The sequence below is a fragment of the Henckelia pumila genome, chromosome 2 (genome assembly GCF_033568475.1).
Source record: "Henckelia pumila isolate YLH828 chromosome 2, ASM3356847v2, whole genome shotgun sequence".
NCBI classification, from domain to species: domain Eukaryota; kingdom Viridiplantae; phylum Streptophyta; class Magnoliopsida; order Lamiales; family Gesneriaceae; genus Henckelia; species Henckelia pumila.
The window spans coordinates 107765692-107787043 of record NC_133121.1 but is presented as its reverse complement, the minus strand read 5'-3'; the positions used below and the strand labels follow the sequence as shown (position 1 = coordinate 107787043).

Genomic DNA, 21352 nt, shown 5'->3' with positions numbered 1-21352 from the left:
ATTTGGAGCATTAAAAATGGTATATTGACTTTTTAGTGTAACGGTATTAACCACCAACGAGATTCTCCATTTTGGAATTAGAATGGAATGTGGGGTCATATAATAAACTGGGTTTTCTTTTTAACCTCGATTACAATCGGCTAACCTAAACAAACATTTTTAATTTAAAGTTAAGTAAAGAAAATTTAATTAAAATGATTGAAAAAGGCATACATAAATACAATACATATATATATATATATATGGATATCATGTCCCACACTTTGATTAGTCAAAGTGAATTAATCTGTCAATTAGTTCCTTAATGAAGCAAATTAATTATTAACGTTGTCTGTGGGTGCAGCCTGGCTAGGAAATTAAACTTGGTTCTGATTCAAGTGTCCACAAAAACTTATAACACACTTTTAATGTAACTTAATATATAGTATTTACTAGATTTAAAAAAATCGATCAATTAATTAATGATGAGGATTTATTTATTTTTTAAAATTTCCAGTACTGAGAATGATGCTCAGAAATTGTCCAATTGAAGTCAAAAGTATTCACAGCTTGGTCGGTAAAAAAATATACATGTGATCATAAGTGTCATAAATATTTTAATCAATATGCATACAATATATAAAAAGTTTAAATCTCTCGAGGATTGGCCGTCGCAAAGTAAATTTTCTTAAGAAAGTAAACGAAATGATTAGTAATTATCACAAAGCCAAGACCATATGACCTCTCCACTTTCAAATATTATTACTTCTTTAATATATAGATTTTTTTAAAAAAATTCGTAAAATAGTTTTATGTTTCTCAAAACCTAACAAGGTATTTTATTAAAAAAAGAAAAAAAGTATTTTAAATATAAAAATTATACTATATAGTTGAAGCAACCTAAAAAACATAAAAAGAAACCTAAATTGAATAACCTTATAAACGAACTAGTACTACTAGCTTCCAGTGAAAAGAACTCACACGATTATTTGTGAATATTTCCCTAAATGAAAATCTACATGAAAACAAGATATTTTTAATTAATTTGTTGGCACTTGCGCAAGTGACTGCCCCCGGCCCTAGTATGTACTATATATTTTACCTTTGGTATTAAAACCAAGTATTTTATAAAAAAAGGATTAACCTTCGGAAATCCTATTTCACATAATTCGAAGATATATTGGCTCATACGTGGATTAAATCGAGTGATATGCATGAATTGGTAAAAAAAAAAAACCAAGTATTTTATGGTTGTCTTTTATGTCGTTTCCATGGAAATTAAATAAATAGCCAATATATTAACGTTTGAGCACAATTTCATCATGAAATTTGAGAGAAGGTTAAAGTTTTGTTGTCTTCATATATCTTTTCTTGCTTTTGGCCTCAGATTTGCGCTGATTTTTTGACAAAATAATATGATTTCCATATCCATTCCTATTCGACGGTCAATAAGAATAATAATCTACACCTTCTTTTACCAGAGCCGTATAATAAAATATTTAATTTAAAATCTAGCTTTACAAACTAGTACGTTGTCTATATGAATTTGTACGATAGATGAATATATGGTTGCGTTTATTTGATTTGATAAACATAGTATGAGTTTATTAATCCAATTTTATCAATTGTTTACTTATAAAAGTTAATTTTTTACAAATTTGAAAGCCCGTCATTCAATCTTTATTTCACGTGATATCTCATCCTTCATTTCTGAAAGTATAACATATCATGATCTATATTTGTGGGAAAAAAAATCCACATAAAACCTAATCTACCCTCCCTTGATTTTTTTTATCTCCTTCTTTCGTTTCCATCCCAATTTCTCCTATTTAATTTTATGTAACTATGAAAAATACATATTTTTATACCCAATAATTTTGTTAAATAAAAATGTTTCACATGTGAATCATTAATAATTTTAAATATTCAATAATAACTCAATCCAAATTTAATTTATGAATACAAAATTAAACATGAGATTATTTATCATAGGTGGAAGGTAAAAATGTAATTCGTCTCTCAATCATTATTTCAATCCCAAAATTAATAACTCAAAGTAAACATGTTACTGTTTATCCATTATATTATTCAACATCCTTTAAAATCATTTTAATAGTCCTAGTATGATTTATCCATATATAATTATCTCATCTTACTAAGTAAACGCAGTCTATATATAGAACAATATATATTAACGGACTAAAAAAAACAATATATATTAACAAACAAAATAACGATTTTATTTACGTTAATGTTAATAATGACAATCGTTACTATCATAGGTGAAAAGTGAACACTAATTTTCGGGTTTGGATCCCCTGCTGTGGGGTTGTCCACAGCAGGGGGTGCTGTTGGGGAAACGTTCCCCCACAGCCCTCTTTCTTTTCCCTTTTTTTTTTTTTTTTCTTTTTTTGTTCTTTTTTATTATATTTACGTTTTTATTTTTATTTATATTTTTGGGTCTTTACTCTTTATGATTAATTTTTTTTTTTTGCTAAAATTTTTGTGTTTAAATTTTGAGGAAGATTTTTTTGTGTTTTTTGTTCCTCTCTTCTGACTTTTTAAAATTTATTTAAAATTTTTAATTTTTTTAAAAAATATATCATTTTTTATCTTGTCATTTTTTGTATTATTTTAACACATTATTCTTGGAAAAAAAATTTAAGTATAATATTAAATATATATACAATTAAAAATATCATAAATTATAAGTAAATTCTATAAAAATCCAAATTAACTCATTTGTAAAAGTGAAAATTATAAAATATTTGGATATGAGATTTTATCATAATAAAACACATTAATTATGCTCGAAAAATTAAAATTAATTATAATTTTAACTATTTATGTAACGCCCAGAAATTCGTCATGTAAATCCGCATGCATAACTAGGGAATTTAATAATTTTAAAATAATGTAAAAATGTGTTAAATTGTTTTTATGAATGATTATTTAAATTATGTGATTTATTTGCATGTTTTAAATAATTTCTTTCGGCATTTAAATCGGTATGATATGATTTATGAATTTATTTGAGAAAGTTTATTTTATGATCGCGTAGGCGAGACCGTGGACGGACGAGATGTTTGTTTTCACCCAAAATATTTTATGATATTTTTAGGAGCCTTAAAATATTATTTTAAGGTATAATTGGAAGAAAATTATGGTATTTACATATATATTTATTTATGTGCTAGTTTTTACCCAAAATAAGTTATTTTAATTACTTTTATTAACCTTTAAAAATCTCCTATTTTATTATTTCGAGATTATTAAGTTCTTAGCAAATTATCATGTATTTTTTTCAAAGGTTAAATTATATTAATTATCTATCCAAAGTATTTATTTAAATATTTAACCTAGATTACCCAAAATATTATCCTAAGATTTTCTACCCCAATCCACCTACCCCTTACCCTACGTAAACTCACCTTTGAGCCGCCTCCATCATTCATCAGAAACATCCTCCAATTCACAGCACACACAACACGATTACCTTGAGGAAAATTTAGGATATTTGACGTCTCGATCGTCCCGGTGCGCCGATACGTGTTGTTATCACTTTTTGGATCAAGAAATCATCGAGGCACGTTTCGAATCCCTTTTTGCTCACCGTTTAAATCGTAGTACACTGATTTTTACATGATTGATCAGTTAATGCATGTATAATGTGGCGTGAATGAAAAATCTTACAAGATCATGCATGTGTTTCACGTTTTTCTGCATACATCCAGATTTTCGGTTGTTTTTTTTATTTTGGACAGATCTAAGCTGCTGATCCATGTGTTAGGGTCGTTCTAGGGTCCTTAGGAGTGTCTTGGGGTGGTGTCTCGGCCATGGAAAAGGGCTGCATTCAAGCTGGACGTGGCTTTTTCCGGGACGCGACAGATTCTCGCATCGGCTTGGGTAGGGGTTCGGGTTATTCTTGCTGGTTCATGGTCGGATTAGGGACTAACCAAGGGCTAGGGGGTTCGAGTTAGGGTCCTTAGGGGCTGGTCTGTAAGGTGGCTCGGTCTTGGTAAGGGCTGGAACCAAGGCTGGTCGTGAGTGGGTGCAGGTGGCGGGTTGCACAGGTTCATGGGGTAGATGGGATCAGGTTGCTCGGTTAGGGGGCTGGATGGACCAGGGGCTGGTCTGGTCGATCCGACAGGACCCTGGGGAGGTCCTGCCGACGGATCTCCGGCCAGGGGTGGCCGGAGCTGGGCAAAGGAAGCAAGAAAGGATGGGGCAGCGTGAGGTACGTGGGCTTGAAAAGCCACGTACAGTGTGGGTTTTTGGGTTTAGGCGGGCCGGGCCCGGGTTTTGGGTCCGGGTCGGGTCTAAAATGATGGGTCAAATAACTTTAGTCCGGGTCTAGATTTTTATTATTTGGGCTTGGGTATTTTATTTTAATTAATTAAGAGTCTAAGTAGTTAATAAATGAGTTGGGCTTGTTAATTAATTAATTGAACTAATTTATGGGCTTTAATAATTATTGAAGTGAGCCCACTAATTTTTCATGGGTCGTGTGATCCATGAGAATTATTGGGCCAAGTTGAGTCGGGTTTAATAATTTTATCGGTCTAGTTTATAATTAATGGTTAAATAATAATTTTATTAATTTAATTTTAAGTTAATTAGTTAATGGACTTAAATTATGTTTTTAAGTGAGCCCATTAGTTTCTCATGGTTCTGGGGGCCCATGAAGCTTAATGGGCCAGGTCAAGTTGGGTTTTTGGTTTTGAGCCAGTCTAGGAATTTTTTAGTTTAAGTCTAGTGGTCAGCAGCTCGAACAAGTCCTTGGAAAAATAAATGTCCGTAAATATATATTTAATTCATGCATGCATTTTTATTAGATATATAAGTATAATTTTTTAAGAAAATAAATTAAATATATATTTACGGACAAATTTTCATGAAATAAAGAAATAATGAGAATTTTTATGGTCATGCATCATTAAGAATTTTTATGATAAGCTTAATTGCATGTTAAGAAAAAAATATATTTTTATGGAAGTTGAAGTGAAGGTGGAAAGTGATGTGGTTGGAGGCCGGGATACCTGGGCCCGGTGACCTTCCTAATGATGTTTATGTATGATGAGCTTATGGATCCAGCTGAGAGGGCTGGTGAAGTGGCAGCACAGAGGTGGAAATCCCACCGCCACGTACGTTGGTTTATAGATTGATCAATCGCTTAGTATGATGTCACCGACATGGATACGACCTGTTGAGAACTAAGAAATCATGATAAGTTATTTTTTTGAGATTTATAAAGTATGATGAATTATGTTATAGCATGATGATTTAGCAGTATGATTATTTATTTATGTTTATATGCATATAATTTTAAGATCATGCACGTATAATTATCATCCACGTATTTTATATGATGTGTTCTTGTGTGTGGTTTCATTTTGTTATGTAAGGATAGAACGTGCTGAGCCTCTAGGCTCACTAGATTTAAATGGTGCAGGTGAGCAAAATTTCAATAAGGATAATGTGTTTTCGACTGGCGGCGAGGGCGTATGAGTTTCCAGGCGGCTAGAACCCGTGACCATTGCTCTAAGATGAATTTTATGTTGAGACTAGAACATTTATTTTCGCATATGATTGATTATTATAGATTTTCAGTATATGCATGGATTTTTAGATTTAAGTATTTATTTTCTAAGTTTTCATGATTTTTTGTGAAAGAAATATTATTTAGAAATTTTATTATGAAATTCTTGTGAATTATTATTTAGTAATTAATTTTAAGTATTTAATTGCATGCGTGTATCTTTATTGTATTTTTTGTGTATTTTTATTTTAAATTAAGTAAAGTTATTTTTAAGTATTATATATATATATGTATGGGCATATATATATATATTTATATTTATTATTTTATATTTTAACGTTAGAAAGTTTTAAAAAAAAAAAAATCCAGTAGAAGTCCTAGATGTTTCATTTGGTATCAGAGCCATGGTCCTTGGAGGGTGACTAGTCTGCTTCTCGGAGCTCAGAAGCCGCACTGCCAGTCTGTAAGTTTTAAGTGTTTAAAATTATGATTTATGCATGGGACATAGGAGTTATATTTTTAATGATTTATGAAAATGAGAATTTAAAGTTACGACAGTCTTAAAGTCAAAAATATTAGTTATGCATTGCGATTTACGTGGAGAAATATGTGGTGGTGCAGTATGCCTCCTAGACAGATGAACCGACGCGGGAATCCTCCAACTCCTCCTCAGCAAAATTCGCTCACAGCACTGGAGCAGGCCAGTGCTAATATGATGACAGGGATCACCGCACTGTTGGAGCAACATGCAGCACGACCCCGACTTTCACACGACGAAGACGTTGCGGAACGGTTCCAGAAAAAGGGACCGAAGGAGTTTTCTGGTGCCACTGACCCACTCGTGGCTGAGGGGTGGATCCGTTCCTTGGAGAACATATTTGCTTATATGGGACTCACTAATGTCGATAAAGTAAAGTGTGCGGTATACATGATGAAAGACGATGCAGCCCTTTGGTGGGAGGGCGCAGTTCGAGGTGTGAACCCACGGACTTTTACGTGGGAGGAGTTCAAGCGGATGTTCTTCGCCAAATATTTTACTGAGGATGTGCGCAGTCGAATGATTAGGGAGTTTATGAGTCTCCGACAGGGGGACAAGACAGTGGTTGAGTACATCAAGCAGTTCGAGAGGGGGTGTCATTTTGTGCCCCTGATTGCTGATAGTGCGCAGGAGAAGATGAAGCAGTTTGTCGATGGGCTTAGGGCGGACATCAAGCATGATGTACGCATGTTGGACGTCACTACTTATGAGGCTGCGGTTAGTAGGGCATTGAGATCCGAGGATGGTAGGAAGGAAATCTTGAGGGAGCAACAGAGGAAGAGACAGTTCCAACCATCGTACCACGAGTCGCATCCACAGCAGGATGCAAAGAAGCAGTCCACTGGGCCGTCGAAGGTACCAAATCCACTGAGACAACAGGGAGCTATCGTTCCTCGTGCAGAAGCACTACCTCTTTGCCAGAAATGCCAGAAGCCCCATCCAGGGCCGTGCATGAAGGGATCAGGCATGTGCTATCATTGCAAGGAACCAGGACACATTATGCTGCACTGTCCCAAGAAGAATGCTGTCGGACGTGTTTATGTGATGCAGGCGGAGGAAGCAGTGCCGGATACTTTGCGCATCACGGGTAATTTTTCTTAACGCATTAAAATTTGTCGTTTTTGGATTGCTCTATTCGGGACTACGCGAAGAAACTTGTTATTGCCTGAAGTTCGTTTCAATTTCGAGGACGAAATTCCATTTAAGGGGGAGAGAATTGTAACGCCCAGAAATTCGTCACGTAAATCCGCATGCATAACTAGGGAATTTAATAATTTTAAAATAATGTAAAAATGTGTTAAATTGTTTTTATGAATGATTATTTAAATTATGTGATTTATTTGCATGTTTTAAATAATTTCTTTCGGCATTTAAATCGATATGATATGATTTATGAATTTATTTGAGAAAGTTTATTTTATGATCGCGTAGGCGAGACCGTGGACGGACGAGATGTTTGTTTTCACCCAAAATATTTTATGATATTTTTAGGAGCCTTAAAATATTATTTTAAGGTATAATTGGAAGAAAATTATGGTATTTACATATATATTTATTTATGTGCTAGTTTTTACCCAAAATAAGTTATTTTAATTACTTTTATTAACCTTTAAAAATCTCCTATTTTATTATTTCGAGATTATTAAGTTCTTAGAAAATTATCATGTATTTGTTTTAAAGGTTAAATTATAGTAATTATCTATCCAAAGTATTTATTTAAATATTTAACCTAGATTACCCAAAATATTATCCTAAGATTTTCTACCCCAATCCACCTACCCCTTACCCTACGTAAACTCACTTTTGAGCCGCCTCCATCATTCATCAGAAACATCCTCCAATTCACAGCACACACAACACGATTACCTTGAGGAAAATTTAGGATATTTGACGTCTCGATCGTCCCGGTGCACCGATACGTGTTGTTATCACTTTTTGGATCAAGAAATCATCGAGGCACGTTTCGAATCCCTTTTTGCTCACCGTTTAAATCGTAGTACACTGATTTTTACATGATTGATCAGTTAATGCATGTATAATGTGGTGTGAATGAAAAATCTTACAAGATCATGCATGTGTTTCACGTTTTTCTGCATACATCCAGATTTTCGGTTGTTTTTTTTATTTTGGACAGATCTAAGCTGTTGATCCATGTGTTAGGGTCGTTCTAGGGTCCTTAGGAGTGTCTTGGGGTGGTGTCTCGGCCATGGAAAAGGGCTGCATTCAAGCTGGACGTGGCTTTTTCCGGGACGCGGCAGATTCTCGCATCAGCTTGGGTAGGGGTTCGGGTTATTCTTGCTGGTTCATGGTCGGACTAGGGACTAACCAAGGGCTAGGGGGTTCGAGTTAGGGTCCTTAGGGGCTGGTCTGTAGGGTGGCTCGGTCTTGGTAAGGGCTGGAACCAAGGCTGGTCGTGAGTGGGTGCAGGTGGCGGGTTGCGCAGGTTCATGGGGTAGATGGGATCAGGTTGCTCGGTTAGGGGGCTGGATGGACCAGGGGCTGGTCTGGTCGATCCGACAGGACCCTGGGGAGGTCCTGCCGGCGGATCTCCGGCCAGGGGTGGCCGGAGCTGGGCAAAGGAAGCAAGAAAGGATGGGGCAGCGTGAGGTACGTGGGCTTGAAAAGCCACGTACAGTGTGGGTTTTTGGGTTTAGGCGGGCCGGGCCCGGGTTTTGGGTTCGGGTCGGGTCTAAAATGATGGGTCAAATAACTTTAGTCCGGGTCTAGATTTTTATTATTTGGGCTTGGGTATTTTATTTTAATTAATTAAGAGTTTAAGTAGTTAATAAATGAGTTGGGCTTGTTAATTAATTAATTGAACTAATTTATGGGCTTTAATAATTATTGAAGTGAGCCCACTAATTTTTCATGGGTCATGTGATCCATGAGAATTATTGGGTCAAGTTGAGTCGGGTTTAATAATTTTATCGGTCTAGTTTATAATTAATGGTTAAATAATAATTTTATTAATTTAATTTTAAGTTAATTAGTTAATGGACTTAAATTATGTTTTTAAGTGAGCCCATTAGTTTCTCATGGTTCTGGGGGCCCATGAAGCTTAATGGGCCAGGTCAAGTTGGGTTTTTGGTTTTGAGCCAGTCTAAGAATTTTTTAGTTTAAGTCTAGTGGTCAGCAGCTCGAACAAGTCCTTGGAAAAATAAATGTCCGTAAATATATATTTAATTCATGCATGCATTTTTATTAGATATATAAGTATGATTTTTTAAGAAAATAAATTAAATATATATTTACGGACAAATTTTCATGAAATAAAGAAATAATGAGAATTTTTATGTTCATGCATCATTAAGAATTTTTATGATAAGCTTAATTGCATGTTAAGAAAAAAATATATTTTTATGGAAGTTGAAGTGAAGGTGGAAAGTGATGTGGTTGGAGGCCGGGATACCTGGGCCCGGTGACCTTCCTAATGATGTTTATGTATGATGAGCTTATGGATCCAGCTGAGAGGGCTGGTGAAGTGGCAGCACAGAGGTGGAAATCACACCGCCACGTACGTTGGTTTATAGATTGATCAATCGCTTAGTATGATGCCACCGACATGGATACGACCTGTTGAGAACTAAGAAATCATGATAAGTTATTTTTTTGAGATTTATATAGTATGATGAATTATGTTATAGCATGATGATTTAGCAGTATGATTATTTATTTATGTTTATATGCATATAATTTATAGATCATGCACGTATAATTATCATCCACGTATTTTATATGATGTGTGCTTGTGTGTGGTTTCATTTTGTTATATAAGGATAGAACGTGCTGAGCCTCTAGGCTCATTAGATTTAAATGGTGCAGGTGAGCAAAATGTCAATAAGGATAATGTGTTTTTGACTGGCGGCGAGGGCGTATGAGTTTCCAGGCGGCTAGAACCCGTGACCATTGCTCTAAGATGAATTTTATGTTGAGACTAGAACATTTATTTCCGCATATGATTGATTATTATAGATTTTCAGTATATGCATGGATTTTTAGATTTAAGTATTTATTTTCTAAGTTTTCATGAATTTTTGTGAAAGAAATATTATTTAGAAATTTTATTATGAAATTCTTGTGAATTATTATTTAGTAATTAATTTTAAGTATTTAATTGCATGCATGTATCTTTATTGTATTTTTTGTGTATTTTTATTTTAAATTAAGTAAAGTTATTTTTAAGTATTATATATATATGTATGGGCATATATATATATATATTTATATTTATTATTTTATATTTTAACGTTAGAAAGTTTTTTTAAAAAAAAAATCCAGTAGAAGTCCTAGATGTTTCAATTTAAATATTTAAAAAATATCATAAACTGCATGTAAAGTCTAATTAAAAAAAAATCAAATATAATTATATATAATTTTGTTAATTAGGTGAACCGATTTTTTTTATGAAAACCAAAAATCAAACTGAACTAATCGAAATTTTTTAAAACTGAAACCGAATTTTAAAATTTAAGACGAAAAAATGATCCAAGAAAATGATAAGATAAAAAATAAATGTTTTTTAAAAAAAATTTAAAATGTATGATTTAAAAATGCCAAAATAAAGAAAAAAAAAACCTAAAAACCAAATATGTTTTTAAAAAAATATAAAAACTTAAATATAAAAAAAAAAGCAAAAAAAAAAAAAACAAAGAAAAAAAAAAGAAAAGAAAAGAAAGGGGGCTGTGGGGGAAACGATGCCGTTTCCCCCAACAGCACCCCCTGCTGTGGATAACCCTACAGCAGGGGATCCAAACCCCTAATTTTCCTAGTATGGTTTATAAACATGATCAGGCTAAGAGGCGGAAACAAACCAGATAACTAATAATATGTCTTGGGTAGTGTTTGAGATTGTTAAATATTTTACATCTTTTTCTTCACAAAATTTTCAAATATTAATCGAGTGACAGTGCTGATTGATTAATCATATTCATATCCTACCAAAAAGAGAATCAAATATAGAAGACAAAAACAAAACATGCATTAACTAATATTTCCCAGCCTCGATATGAACTTCAATCAAATAAATCCACGGCCCCTTCTTATTTATAACTTTTTTCGATCAATTTTACTTTATTTGATGGTTGAGTGTTAAATAAACACAAAAGCTGAGACAGTTTTACTAGTTCATTTTATGAGACAGATATCTTATTTGGGTCATCATGAAAAAATATTATTTTTTGAAAAACACTCTTGTGAGACAGTCTCATTCGTGAGACGGGTTAACCTTACTCATATTTATAATAATAAATAATATTTTTGGCATAAAATGTAATAATTTTTAATGGATAACCCATATAAGAGGTCCATCTCAAAACAATGACCATTGAGACCGTCTCATAGGAGTTTTTATCTACTTTTTATTGTAAATATGGTTAATGTTGATTCGTGCGATATATTATTGACATCGTCTCACAAAAGAGTTACTCTTAAATAAAAAGCTTTGTTCAAGTATACAAAAACTTGACTTGGACAAGACAACAAAGAAAGTTAAAACGATTACAAAAGACAAGCGGTTCATTTTTCCTTCCAAACGACTCTATGTCTCAAGGATTGACATAATTACTCATATCTTTCAAATAAATAATTTATCGACCTAGCTATCTAAAGACAAGTTAAAAAGAACTAATTAACAACATCTTTTAAATAATAAAACATAATTTATATTAATTATTACATATATAATATTTTTAGAATATAGACACACACTCAGAGGGAGTCAAATATATTACTCAATGCTTGTCAAATACATGCAGCTGGATTATGTTTTCAAAGAGTTGCGGCTGCACTAAACTTTTAGCTTCCTACTTAGGTTTTAATTTAAAATCACCATCTCTAGAGTCATTTTCCACTTACTTACTTTCTTGGAACTAACTTAATAATGCACGTTTAATCATGGTACTTAACTTAAGTGTCTCCCATCACTCCCAACCCGACTATAGATTAATTTCTCTTTTGGCATAATGCATTAGATAATAGAGAAGATTAAACTTAACACGTCCGTTAAACATATCTCAAAAATTCTGATTGTTTGTTTAAATATTAATAAAATATTTTTATAAAAGTGTTTTTATAAAATATTTTAAATTTATTTTAAAAATAAAAAGTATGTGTTTTGACTAGGGCTGGGATACCGAGCTAAAATACCGGTTTTTCCGGATATCGTACCGAACTTTTTTTGAAATATAGACATTTTTTGGTATATTGAATTTTTTTTCGGTATCTATACAGTACCAATATGGATTTTTTCTATACCAACATTTCAGAATTTCGATATCGTTACCGGTATGAATTTTTTTCATGCCAATATTTTTCATACGGTATAGCGAAAACCCACAGTTTTGACAACTATTATATAAAAACGTTTTTACAATTAAAAAGTAATGTGTTTTTATTTCTATCATAAATTAATGTTTTGAGTTACATCATAGTCTTCAATTCTAAAAAAACGCATCTCAATTGTTCTTTAAAAACTATCCTTCAAGAACACTTTTTTAAAGATATTTTTCTTTACAAAAATCTTATCAAAACATATGCTTTAATTAAGTGTTATTTTGACTTATAAAACGTTTTTAACATTACAGTATCAAAAAAATCATATAAGAATATTTCACGGGTCAATTTTATGAGATATATATCCTATTTGAGTTATCCTTAAAAAATATTATTTTTTATATCAAATGTATTTGTTTTTTTTAATTGTAAATATAGGTATGTTTGATCTCTCTCATGAATAAAAATTCATGAGACCGTTTCAAAAGATACATACTCTTATAATATATATATATATATATATATAAACTTTTGTTATGCTGCCCACTTTCCGTGTCCACCTTTATGCCCACCTATGTGGTGGCACTCATCCATTGGATGAAACATTTGTATATGATTCATCTCATCTATTGGATGATTGCCACCTCATAGGTGGCATGAAGGTAGGCACGGGAGGTGGACAACATAGCATAACTCATATATATATATATACACACACGTACGCAACTGTACAATGTTATCAATCTTTCTTTTTTTGTTATAAATATGGATAAAATCGATCTATTCATGAGATCGTTTCACAAGAAACTAACTCTTAAAATATATATAATCATCCAAATGGAGCCCAAATATACGAAACTGTATAATATTTGCAAGAAGGAAATTTATATGACCTTAAAAGGAAATAATATTAAGCTGAAATTGGAATCTCAAAACCAACATATATAGCCCATACTCGCATAAAATCATGCGCTAAAGGCGTGCGGGCATGAACAGAAGAATGCACATAGTTTTAAGCATAAAAATGCACTAAGTACATCTTTTATTATTATTATAATTAATCTCATTATAGGTATGTGCTAAAAAAAAGTACGGAATGTTGGCGTAAGCAGACAGACTCCATAGGGATCTGGAATTTTTAATTACATTCGGGGGTTTAAATGGCTCACAGGCTCAGTTCCCACATTCCAGGTATACTATATTTTTAACCCCAATAATTGTGTTGTCTTATATGTCTCATCTCATCTCATCCATATTACATATATATCACTTAAATATGTGCAAATCAACATAAATAGCTTCCGATCTCCATTCACGCAAAGGGATATTGTTAAATTGAAGTTCTAGTTTTCGAGTTTGCACGATTTCACGAGTATATTTATATATGGGCTCGAGTTTATAAAAAAAAATCGAATAAAACATACATATATATATAATATATATAATTAACATGATGGGAAGAAATGAGAAATGACACAAGGGTTGGGGACAAGTATGGTAGTAGAAATAATGTGTATGGGGAAATTAAGAAACTCATGTGGGAAAGAATAGGTAACACGAAATGTTTCCCAAGAAAACAACAAGGTTGTCTCTTAATGGAATGTGGCGAGGGCACCCACCATTGTTTTTTTTTTTAAAAAAAAAATTTAATCTCCAAATTATTACACGGTGCTCCATATATGGAAAATTATTTTTTATTTAACCCATACACATGTCCGGATTATGTATAGTTTAAATCAATTTTGTCACGCATGCTCGTCTATTTATAAAATTTAAAAAGGAACCCCCATGTCACACTGTCTATTTTAAGCTTTTTACCGCAGATGATCAAAAGGCAATGATCTTTTCAAGTTTACAGTCAAAATATGAACAATTTTAGGATAATCCCAATGCTATATGGATCGAAGTCTATGTATTTGAGATGAAAGAAAAAAGTACGAAAAAAAGATATATAAATTGTAGAAACTAGATTATATATTTGGGATAATTGGAAAATAACAATTGGGTCGAATACGAGCAAATTAAATATTGGATTGTGGGGTGTGTCGAAGATGAGGTTAGGCATAACCCGACCCGATTTGAAAGCTAGCTTCCTTTCCCTAAATAGGTGTCCCGAGACAAATGTTGGTGATAGGCATCGAATAATTTCCTCTCACATTGTCACTTCCTAGGTGTGCGTGTCGACTGCACAAATTTTGCACTCCATTAATTTTATTTCTGAAATTTTTTTGTATGCATGGAGTGAAGAAAACTAGAAAAGAAAATAAGTTTTTCTAGCCTTTGATTTGATGAACAAACTAGTTGCAAAAATTAAAATATAGAGTAATATTTTATTCGTTGATTAATTACTGGAATTGGATTTTTTAAAAAAATATATATAAACTCATTAAATTCATTGAAGCGTTTATAAAATTCGATTTTTCGTAAATTGGAAAATGGTTTCGCCAAATTGTGAATCGAGATGTTCATACTTGTCATATTAATTAATCAAATCACTAAAACTAAGATATATATGGAAAAAAATGTTATAATGATCATACACAAGCTTATAATAGTTAATATTATACATTGGATCTAACTCCATCCAAAACCTAGTCATAATACTACTCACCACTTTTAATTAACAACATGACTTGTATAAACCAGATACGATGGTCGATGTATACTTTCTCAAAACGTATCATTTTATTATATTGTTATACAAATTGATTAATGACTTGTAATGATAAGTATTTTTTATAATAATAATAATAATAATAATAATATTCATGTATTATTATATTAATAATGGAGTCAATGCCATTCATTTTTAACCATTATTTAACGCCTAAACATGTCATTCTTGGCATAAAAATTTTTCATTCCTACGCAAAATATATGTATGAATTTTATGAATGCCTTTTTAATTTAAATTTTATAAATAAAATAGAAAATTATTTCATTAAAATTGTTTTTGTTTTCCAGAAAAAAAAAATGAAATGTGTCGTTGTCGCATAGATATTAAATTACGTGGACTTCCCAATCACCACGACTCATAAAGATATTACTGTCTAAAACCGGAAAAAACATGCACTTTCCACCACTTCATTTTTTTAATGTCAAAAAAATAAAAAAGAAAAAAAAAAAGAAAACGAAAAAGGCAATTGGATAAAATTTGGGAGTGCTCAAATTTTCATTCTTTACTCTAAAAAAAATACATTTAAATAAATAATAAACCAATTTTCAAAAAGAAGAATGTGTGTAATTTATTATATATATTAATTCCGTTGAATACAAAACAAAACACAATTTAAGCCAAGGATATCATATATATAATATATCCATTTCATTTTTACAAAGGATAAAAAAATTATTTAGATATTTTATATTTAACTTACATAAAAAAAATTTACATTTAAATTGACACAAAATTAATTAAGTTGAAGGAAATAAAATAGAATGAATAAAAAATAAAAAAAAAACTTAACAAATGGAGTGGTCCACACGTGCCAGTCACGCATGCCAAGTTTCCTTCCCACTGTATAAATAAAACCCAACCCATCTCATATAGTAAGCGCAGAGATCTCATCTCCAGTTGATGCGTGTATTCTTCCATTCTCTCCCGCTTCTTTTACTGATAGATATAACTAAATAGATGCTGTTTTTACTATAAAGGAGGCATTATATCTGCAGATAGTAGCCATGTCGGGTGTATTCTGGGGACTGCTGTAAGAAAGATTGTTCTTTTATTCTAAGGTGCCACCTAAATTTGGAGATAAAATGGAGAGAGATAGCGAAGTGAAAGCGTCCAAATTCAAGAAGATTTGTGTGTTCTGTGGGAGTAGCCAAGGAAAGAAGACTAGCTATCAAGAATCCGCCATTGAGCTGGGCAAAGTCTTGGTACATGCATTTTCTTTTTCCCATTGAAGTGCGTTTCTTTCTTTATTTGGGAAAATGTTGTGTTTGTTCAAAATCTTGTCTTTGTGTTTTTCATTGTTTTGCTTATGTTTTTGACATGGGATTTTGCAAAGAAATGGGATCCATAGTTTCTGAATGCTGTGTCACTCTCTGCTCTGGAAAAATTTCGTGGCGTTTAGCTTTTGGGACTCCTAATTTTCACCCCGCCGGTTGGTTTAAATCACTGGGAACTGGATATTTTGAGGTTATCTGTTCTCGAAATGAGATGGGGAAGATTAGATCTTTGTGCTTTTAGTTTTTAGACACTCCAGATGTCATGTTACTTTCATCTACAGGTCTCTCTCAATTTTTTTCCAATGAAAATCTTGTTTTCTTCCTCAAATGGATAAGAACCCCAACATACGGCTGTACTGTATTAGCCTCCATATTTGGTAGAGAATAGTTTTCCCCCCTTTTTCACTATGTCGAAGTTGTGATAAATGTGCATTTTTTAAGAGAGATGGTGTGGGGTGGCTACTGTACAAGAAGTCCTACTCGGTCAAAGTTTTCTTGAAAGAAGACAAAATTAATTTTTGCTTGAGTCTTGGAACTCTGGCCTAATGTGTTCCATGTGTTCTTAGGTTTCTAGGAACATTGATTTGGTGTATGGAGGAGGCAGCATAGGACTTATGGGTCTGGTTTCACAAGCTGTTCATGATGGTGGTCGGCATGTCATGGGGTAAGCTTCTTTCAATAAGTTGTTAATGGCAGAAGTTGCTGCTTAATTCTTCACTTAACTGATTTTTTTTTTGTCATGTTATTGTCTCCCTTTTCAGGGTGATTCCCAAGACGCTCATGCCTCGAGAGGTTTGTCTGCTATGGTTAAAATGTCTTGTGCTTTTTCCAGTTTAAATAATTTGTCTACAACTTTTTATTTGTTTGAATATCGCATACTAATAATATAGCTGATGGAGTTGATACAGTGATTTTCTTGGATGGCAACATTTTTCTTGATTCATAGACTATAAGCTCATTCTGTCTTGAATCTTTGATCGAAATATGAGTCTGTTTGCTCTGCATTTCTTTCATCTGCTTTTGATTTATGCTCCTTGATTCTGGCCAAATGCAAGCCATTTGTTTCTTCGTTGGTTGTTGCAACCTTATCCACAAGGATAAAGGTTCAAGTGGATGTTGTTTCACTACAATATATGACTCATGACTGCATTCGGACTCCAAATATTTTCACTGATTTTCACATATCTGAGTGTTCTGCTCTGTTACCTGCTGGATTTTGTATTTTTCTTCCATGGCCTTTTCTGTGATTCAATTTTACCGTTGCTGACTTTGAAACCACCCATTCTTGTTTCACTGCAAAAAAAAATTAAAAAATGCACGGCACTCAACATGCAAGAAAACTCTCCCTTTCCTTTTTCAGCTTTATCAACAGTTTTGGTTAATGGGAATGAGTATCCTTTTGCAGTTAACTGGTGTAACAGTGGGAGAAGTGAAGGCTGTTGCAGATATGCACCAAAGGAAAGCAGAAATGGCTAGGCATTCTGATGCTTTTATTGCTTTGCCAGGTTGGTGTAAAAACCCTTCACTCTCTCTAATTTCACAGTTTGACTTTTGTCATTTCTCTCATTTCTTGGTCTTAAAAGCATGTGCAGATTGCAGAACAAGGGTTACACACCGTTACATATTCCTTCTGAAAGTACAAAACTACCCAAATGCATTTTTGAAATTAAAGTGTATTTAGGATAGATATGTGATCTCATATAACTCTAGCTACTGAATGGTATCATTTCTTTACTTAAATGCATTATAATAGTAGCAAATGCAATAAATGGAGTTGGGTTCTTCTTAATTGTTGTTTTCATCTACAAAGTTTTTGCTTAAAGTCTTAAACATAGGACCAAAGAAGTGCAGCACAGCAGCCAACTTCGAGTCAATTTATAAGTTTTTACACAAACAGTTGCTCTGTGTAACATAAAATGTAACAAGCTACAAAATATAACAGAATATTTAAAATGAGCACAAGAAACTCGTATTGATTACGGAGATATCTCACTTTGAATTAGGTTTTGTGTATTGTGTTTGCTATATTTGATATCCCCCCGAGAAAATTTTTGTTTTAAAATACAAAATAACTCAAAAATATGTGCGTCAAAATTTACTAGCATGCATAAAATTGTAGCTTTCTTGTGAGTTTTGCTTCCTACATTTAATCCTTTGTCAAACCACAGCTTCTCTCAATCAACAAGTACTAGGAGAGTAAGATACTTCGAAAACAGACTAGAATATTATATATTTTCACTTGTCTGTAGGATAAATAGAAATCACTAATGATGGCTTCCAGAGAATCTTGCCTTGATATAAATGTTTTTATTTATCGAAATCGTAATTTTTGGCTATTTTCGATATTAAGAACTTGGTTAAGGAATTCAACATATGCTATAAATGAACTGTTATGGTGCATACAGGTGGCTATGGAACTCTTGAGGAGTTGCTTGAAGTGATCACATGGGCTCAACTTGGAATCCATGATAAACCGGTACTTTATTTCTTGATACGTCATGGATTCATTGATCTCTATATTGTTCAGATATCAGAAACTTCTATTGTTAAAGAAAATAAAAAGAGTAAGAACTTTATCAAATCCCACGACGAAAAATTAAATACTGCTTTCGTATTTTTGCAGGTAGGATTGCTAAATGTGGATGGATACTACAACTCGTTACTGTCGTTCATCGACAAAGCCGTGGAGGAAGGATTCATTAGTCCAAGTGCGCGTCATATCATTGTCTCTGCACCGAACGCAAAGGAGCTTGTCAAAAAATTGGAGGTAATAAACTATTTTCCTGGATAAATCCAGCATAAGGAGGCATTTTCACTCAAGATTTGGATCCCATAATTGATGCACATTTCGTCTAAATTAATACGAGGATGTCTTTACGCATTCACAGGATTATGTACCTCGACATGAAAGAGTGGCCTCAAAACATAGCTGGGAAATGGAGCAGCTTGGCTATTCTCCTATATACGATCTTTCGAGGTGAAAACGATGGATTATCCGCGAACCATCGCTCCATTAGAGCATGTGAATCGCGACTGAAAAGCAGCTGACTGGCTATTTCGAATTTTTGTAGTGGGAGAAATCTCATATTGTAAATTTTTTTTTGTCTTGAAAAGGAAGGGACCTGATCATGACCATGTGATAACTTGTTCATTCAGCTTCACATGGACACACTTAGTTTCCTCTGTTTGCAAGTTGTAACTGGTCTGCCAGACTGAATGCATCAATATTAATCCCATTCCCCGCAACCAATGACTCCAATCTTTTGTCATGTCAAGTCTATTCTTTCTTGTTTCAAGATTCCATTCCTCTACAAGATGCTCATATTTTTGGTCTGCTTTGACTTGGAAATAAATTGCAGGTCAGATCATGCCTTGTGATGAATGGATGGCACTGTCATTATCATGTTTCCCTTGGTGAAAGTTGTGTAGGAGACCATTGTCATCATCTTATCTTATCTTTATTTATTTTATTTTATCTTATTTTTGCCAAAAAAATGGATAAGGGCGCCAAAAAACGCACGAAAAATAGCGAGACGAAGTTCCAACGCCCAAGTTATGTCATCAAAATAATGAAAACGAGAGCATGCATGATACTGAAAAGTATATATGTGATGTAAAATTAGAATGTTCATCTAGGATAAAATGGGAGTGGTTGAGTGTTGGTTGGTAGTGGTTTGTTATTATTATGAGAAAATATGAAGGGTTGCAGGGTTTGAATGAATGGCAGGAAAGGAATGGGGCAATTGTAGTGTTCCACAATGGAGGAATGAGAAATGAGGGACCATTTTTGTTACAAACATGTTTCTACTCATTCCCTCTCTCTACCTTCCATCAACTTTATGGTAGGGACACCACATATTTCATTGTGATTTTTTTATGTCGTCGGAACTCACCATCGCTAACCTCCGAGCTAATACAATAGTCTTTACAAACCGCACCAGCCAAGAAAATCGCATTGGGCAAACAATGTTTGCGACTGACTCGCTTGAGAAAGTGTTAGTAGGAAAATCAAACTCATGATTAAATTTGGGGGATGATTTATATATTAAAATAAGATAATATGATAATTATAAATTACTCAAGGGTTGTCTCGGAATTTTTATAATAGAAGATAGAAGATGTTAGATTTTAAAAAATAATGTTTGCATGTATTTAAAAGCAATCTGCAGCAAAAGACAAGCCCATTTATTTATGGTTTTGGGCCAAAACGTTTTCCCACAATTGGATCTGAAAAATTCTTAAAGATCAAACTCTTCCTTGTCCAACAATGAATTGGACATCCAACCAATGGGTCATTTTCCGTGTGTGTGAATAAGTTAACTAACTTCACTGTTGTTTCTTTGACATTTTTGTTTCATTTCGATTAGATATATAATCCTCATTCATTAATTTAATAAATTATACTTTGAAGAAACACATGTAATGTATTCTCGAAAGAGACATTTTATTATTCCTTCTCATGCGTTAAAGGGACCAACCAACCTATATTAACGACGAAAAATATTTATTTTTTTGCCAGAAATTTATCACAAAAAATACCATTCAGTTACAAATCTATCATTATTAGCATCAAATATACAATTGCAATACATATCGAATATCTCAATGGGCTTTGAGAGATACAGAAGCAAAACAATAATTATAATTATATATATATATATGTATATATCTTTTCTATTATTTTCTATCTATTTTATTAAAGTTGAGGGGTTGATATGTTGTATGCAAACCCTTTAGTTTTACTCTTCGATAACCATATATAATTACAAAAATGTCACTTTCACTTTTTTTTTGTGCATTTTTTGCCGATATCCATTTACAAAATTTCTATTTTTTCTTTCACTATTTTTTAAAAATTTTCAATTAAAAAAATTTACAAAATTTTTATTTTTTCTTTCACTATTTTTTTTAAATTTTCAATTAACATTGAAACGTATAAGACATGCAACGCGTTCGTTTGTATGCTAGTATATATATATATATATATATATATATTTGCGTTTTTCGGATTAAAAAACCGACAGAGATTCGGCAAAATGGTCAGTGGTCGGGTGCACACGAGGGACAAACACCAT

The 21352-nt window shown here is 32.8% G+C and overlaps 1 protein-coding gene across 1 annotated transcript; it reads left to right on the top strand.

Annotated features, from left to right (window-relative positions):
- Positions 1–15895: 15895 nt before the first annotated feature.
- LOC140879665 (cytokinin riboside 5'-monophosphate phosphoribohydrolase LOG1) lies at positions 15896–19523 on the top strand. The gene is made up of 7 exons (XM_073283483.1): positions 15896–16205; positions 16844–16941; positions 17039–17069; positions 17683–17782; positions 18683–18753; positions 18901–19044; positions 19166–19523. The coding sequence occupies exons 1-7, from the start codon at positions 16086–16088 to the stop codon at positions 19256–19258; spliced, it is 657 nt and encodes a 218-aa protein (XP_073139584.1). The 5' UTR covers positions 15896–16085; the 3' UTR covers positions 19259–19523.
- The last annotated feature ends 1829 nt before the right edge of the window (positions 19524–21352 follow it).

Coding starts and splice junctions, on each gene's coding strand:
- LOC140879665 (XM_073283483.1), top strand. CDS start 16,086: ATGGAGAGAGATAGCGAAGTGAAAGCGTCCAAATTCAAGAAGATTTGT. Junction 16,942..17,038: donor GGTGGTCGGCATGTCATGGG/GTAAGCTTCTTT, acceptor CTCCCTTTTCAG/GGTGATTCCCAAGACGCTCA. Junction 17,070..17,682: donor AGACGCTCATGCCTCGAGAG/GTTTGTCTGCTA, acceptor ATCCTTTTGCAG/TTAACTGGTGTAACAGTGGG.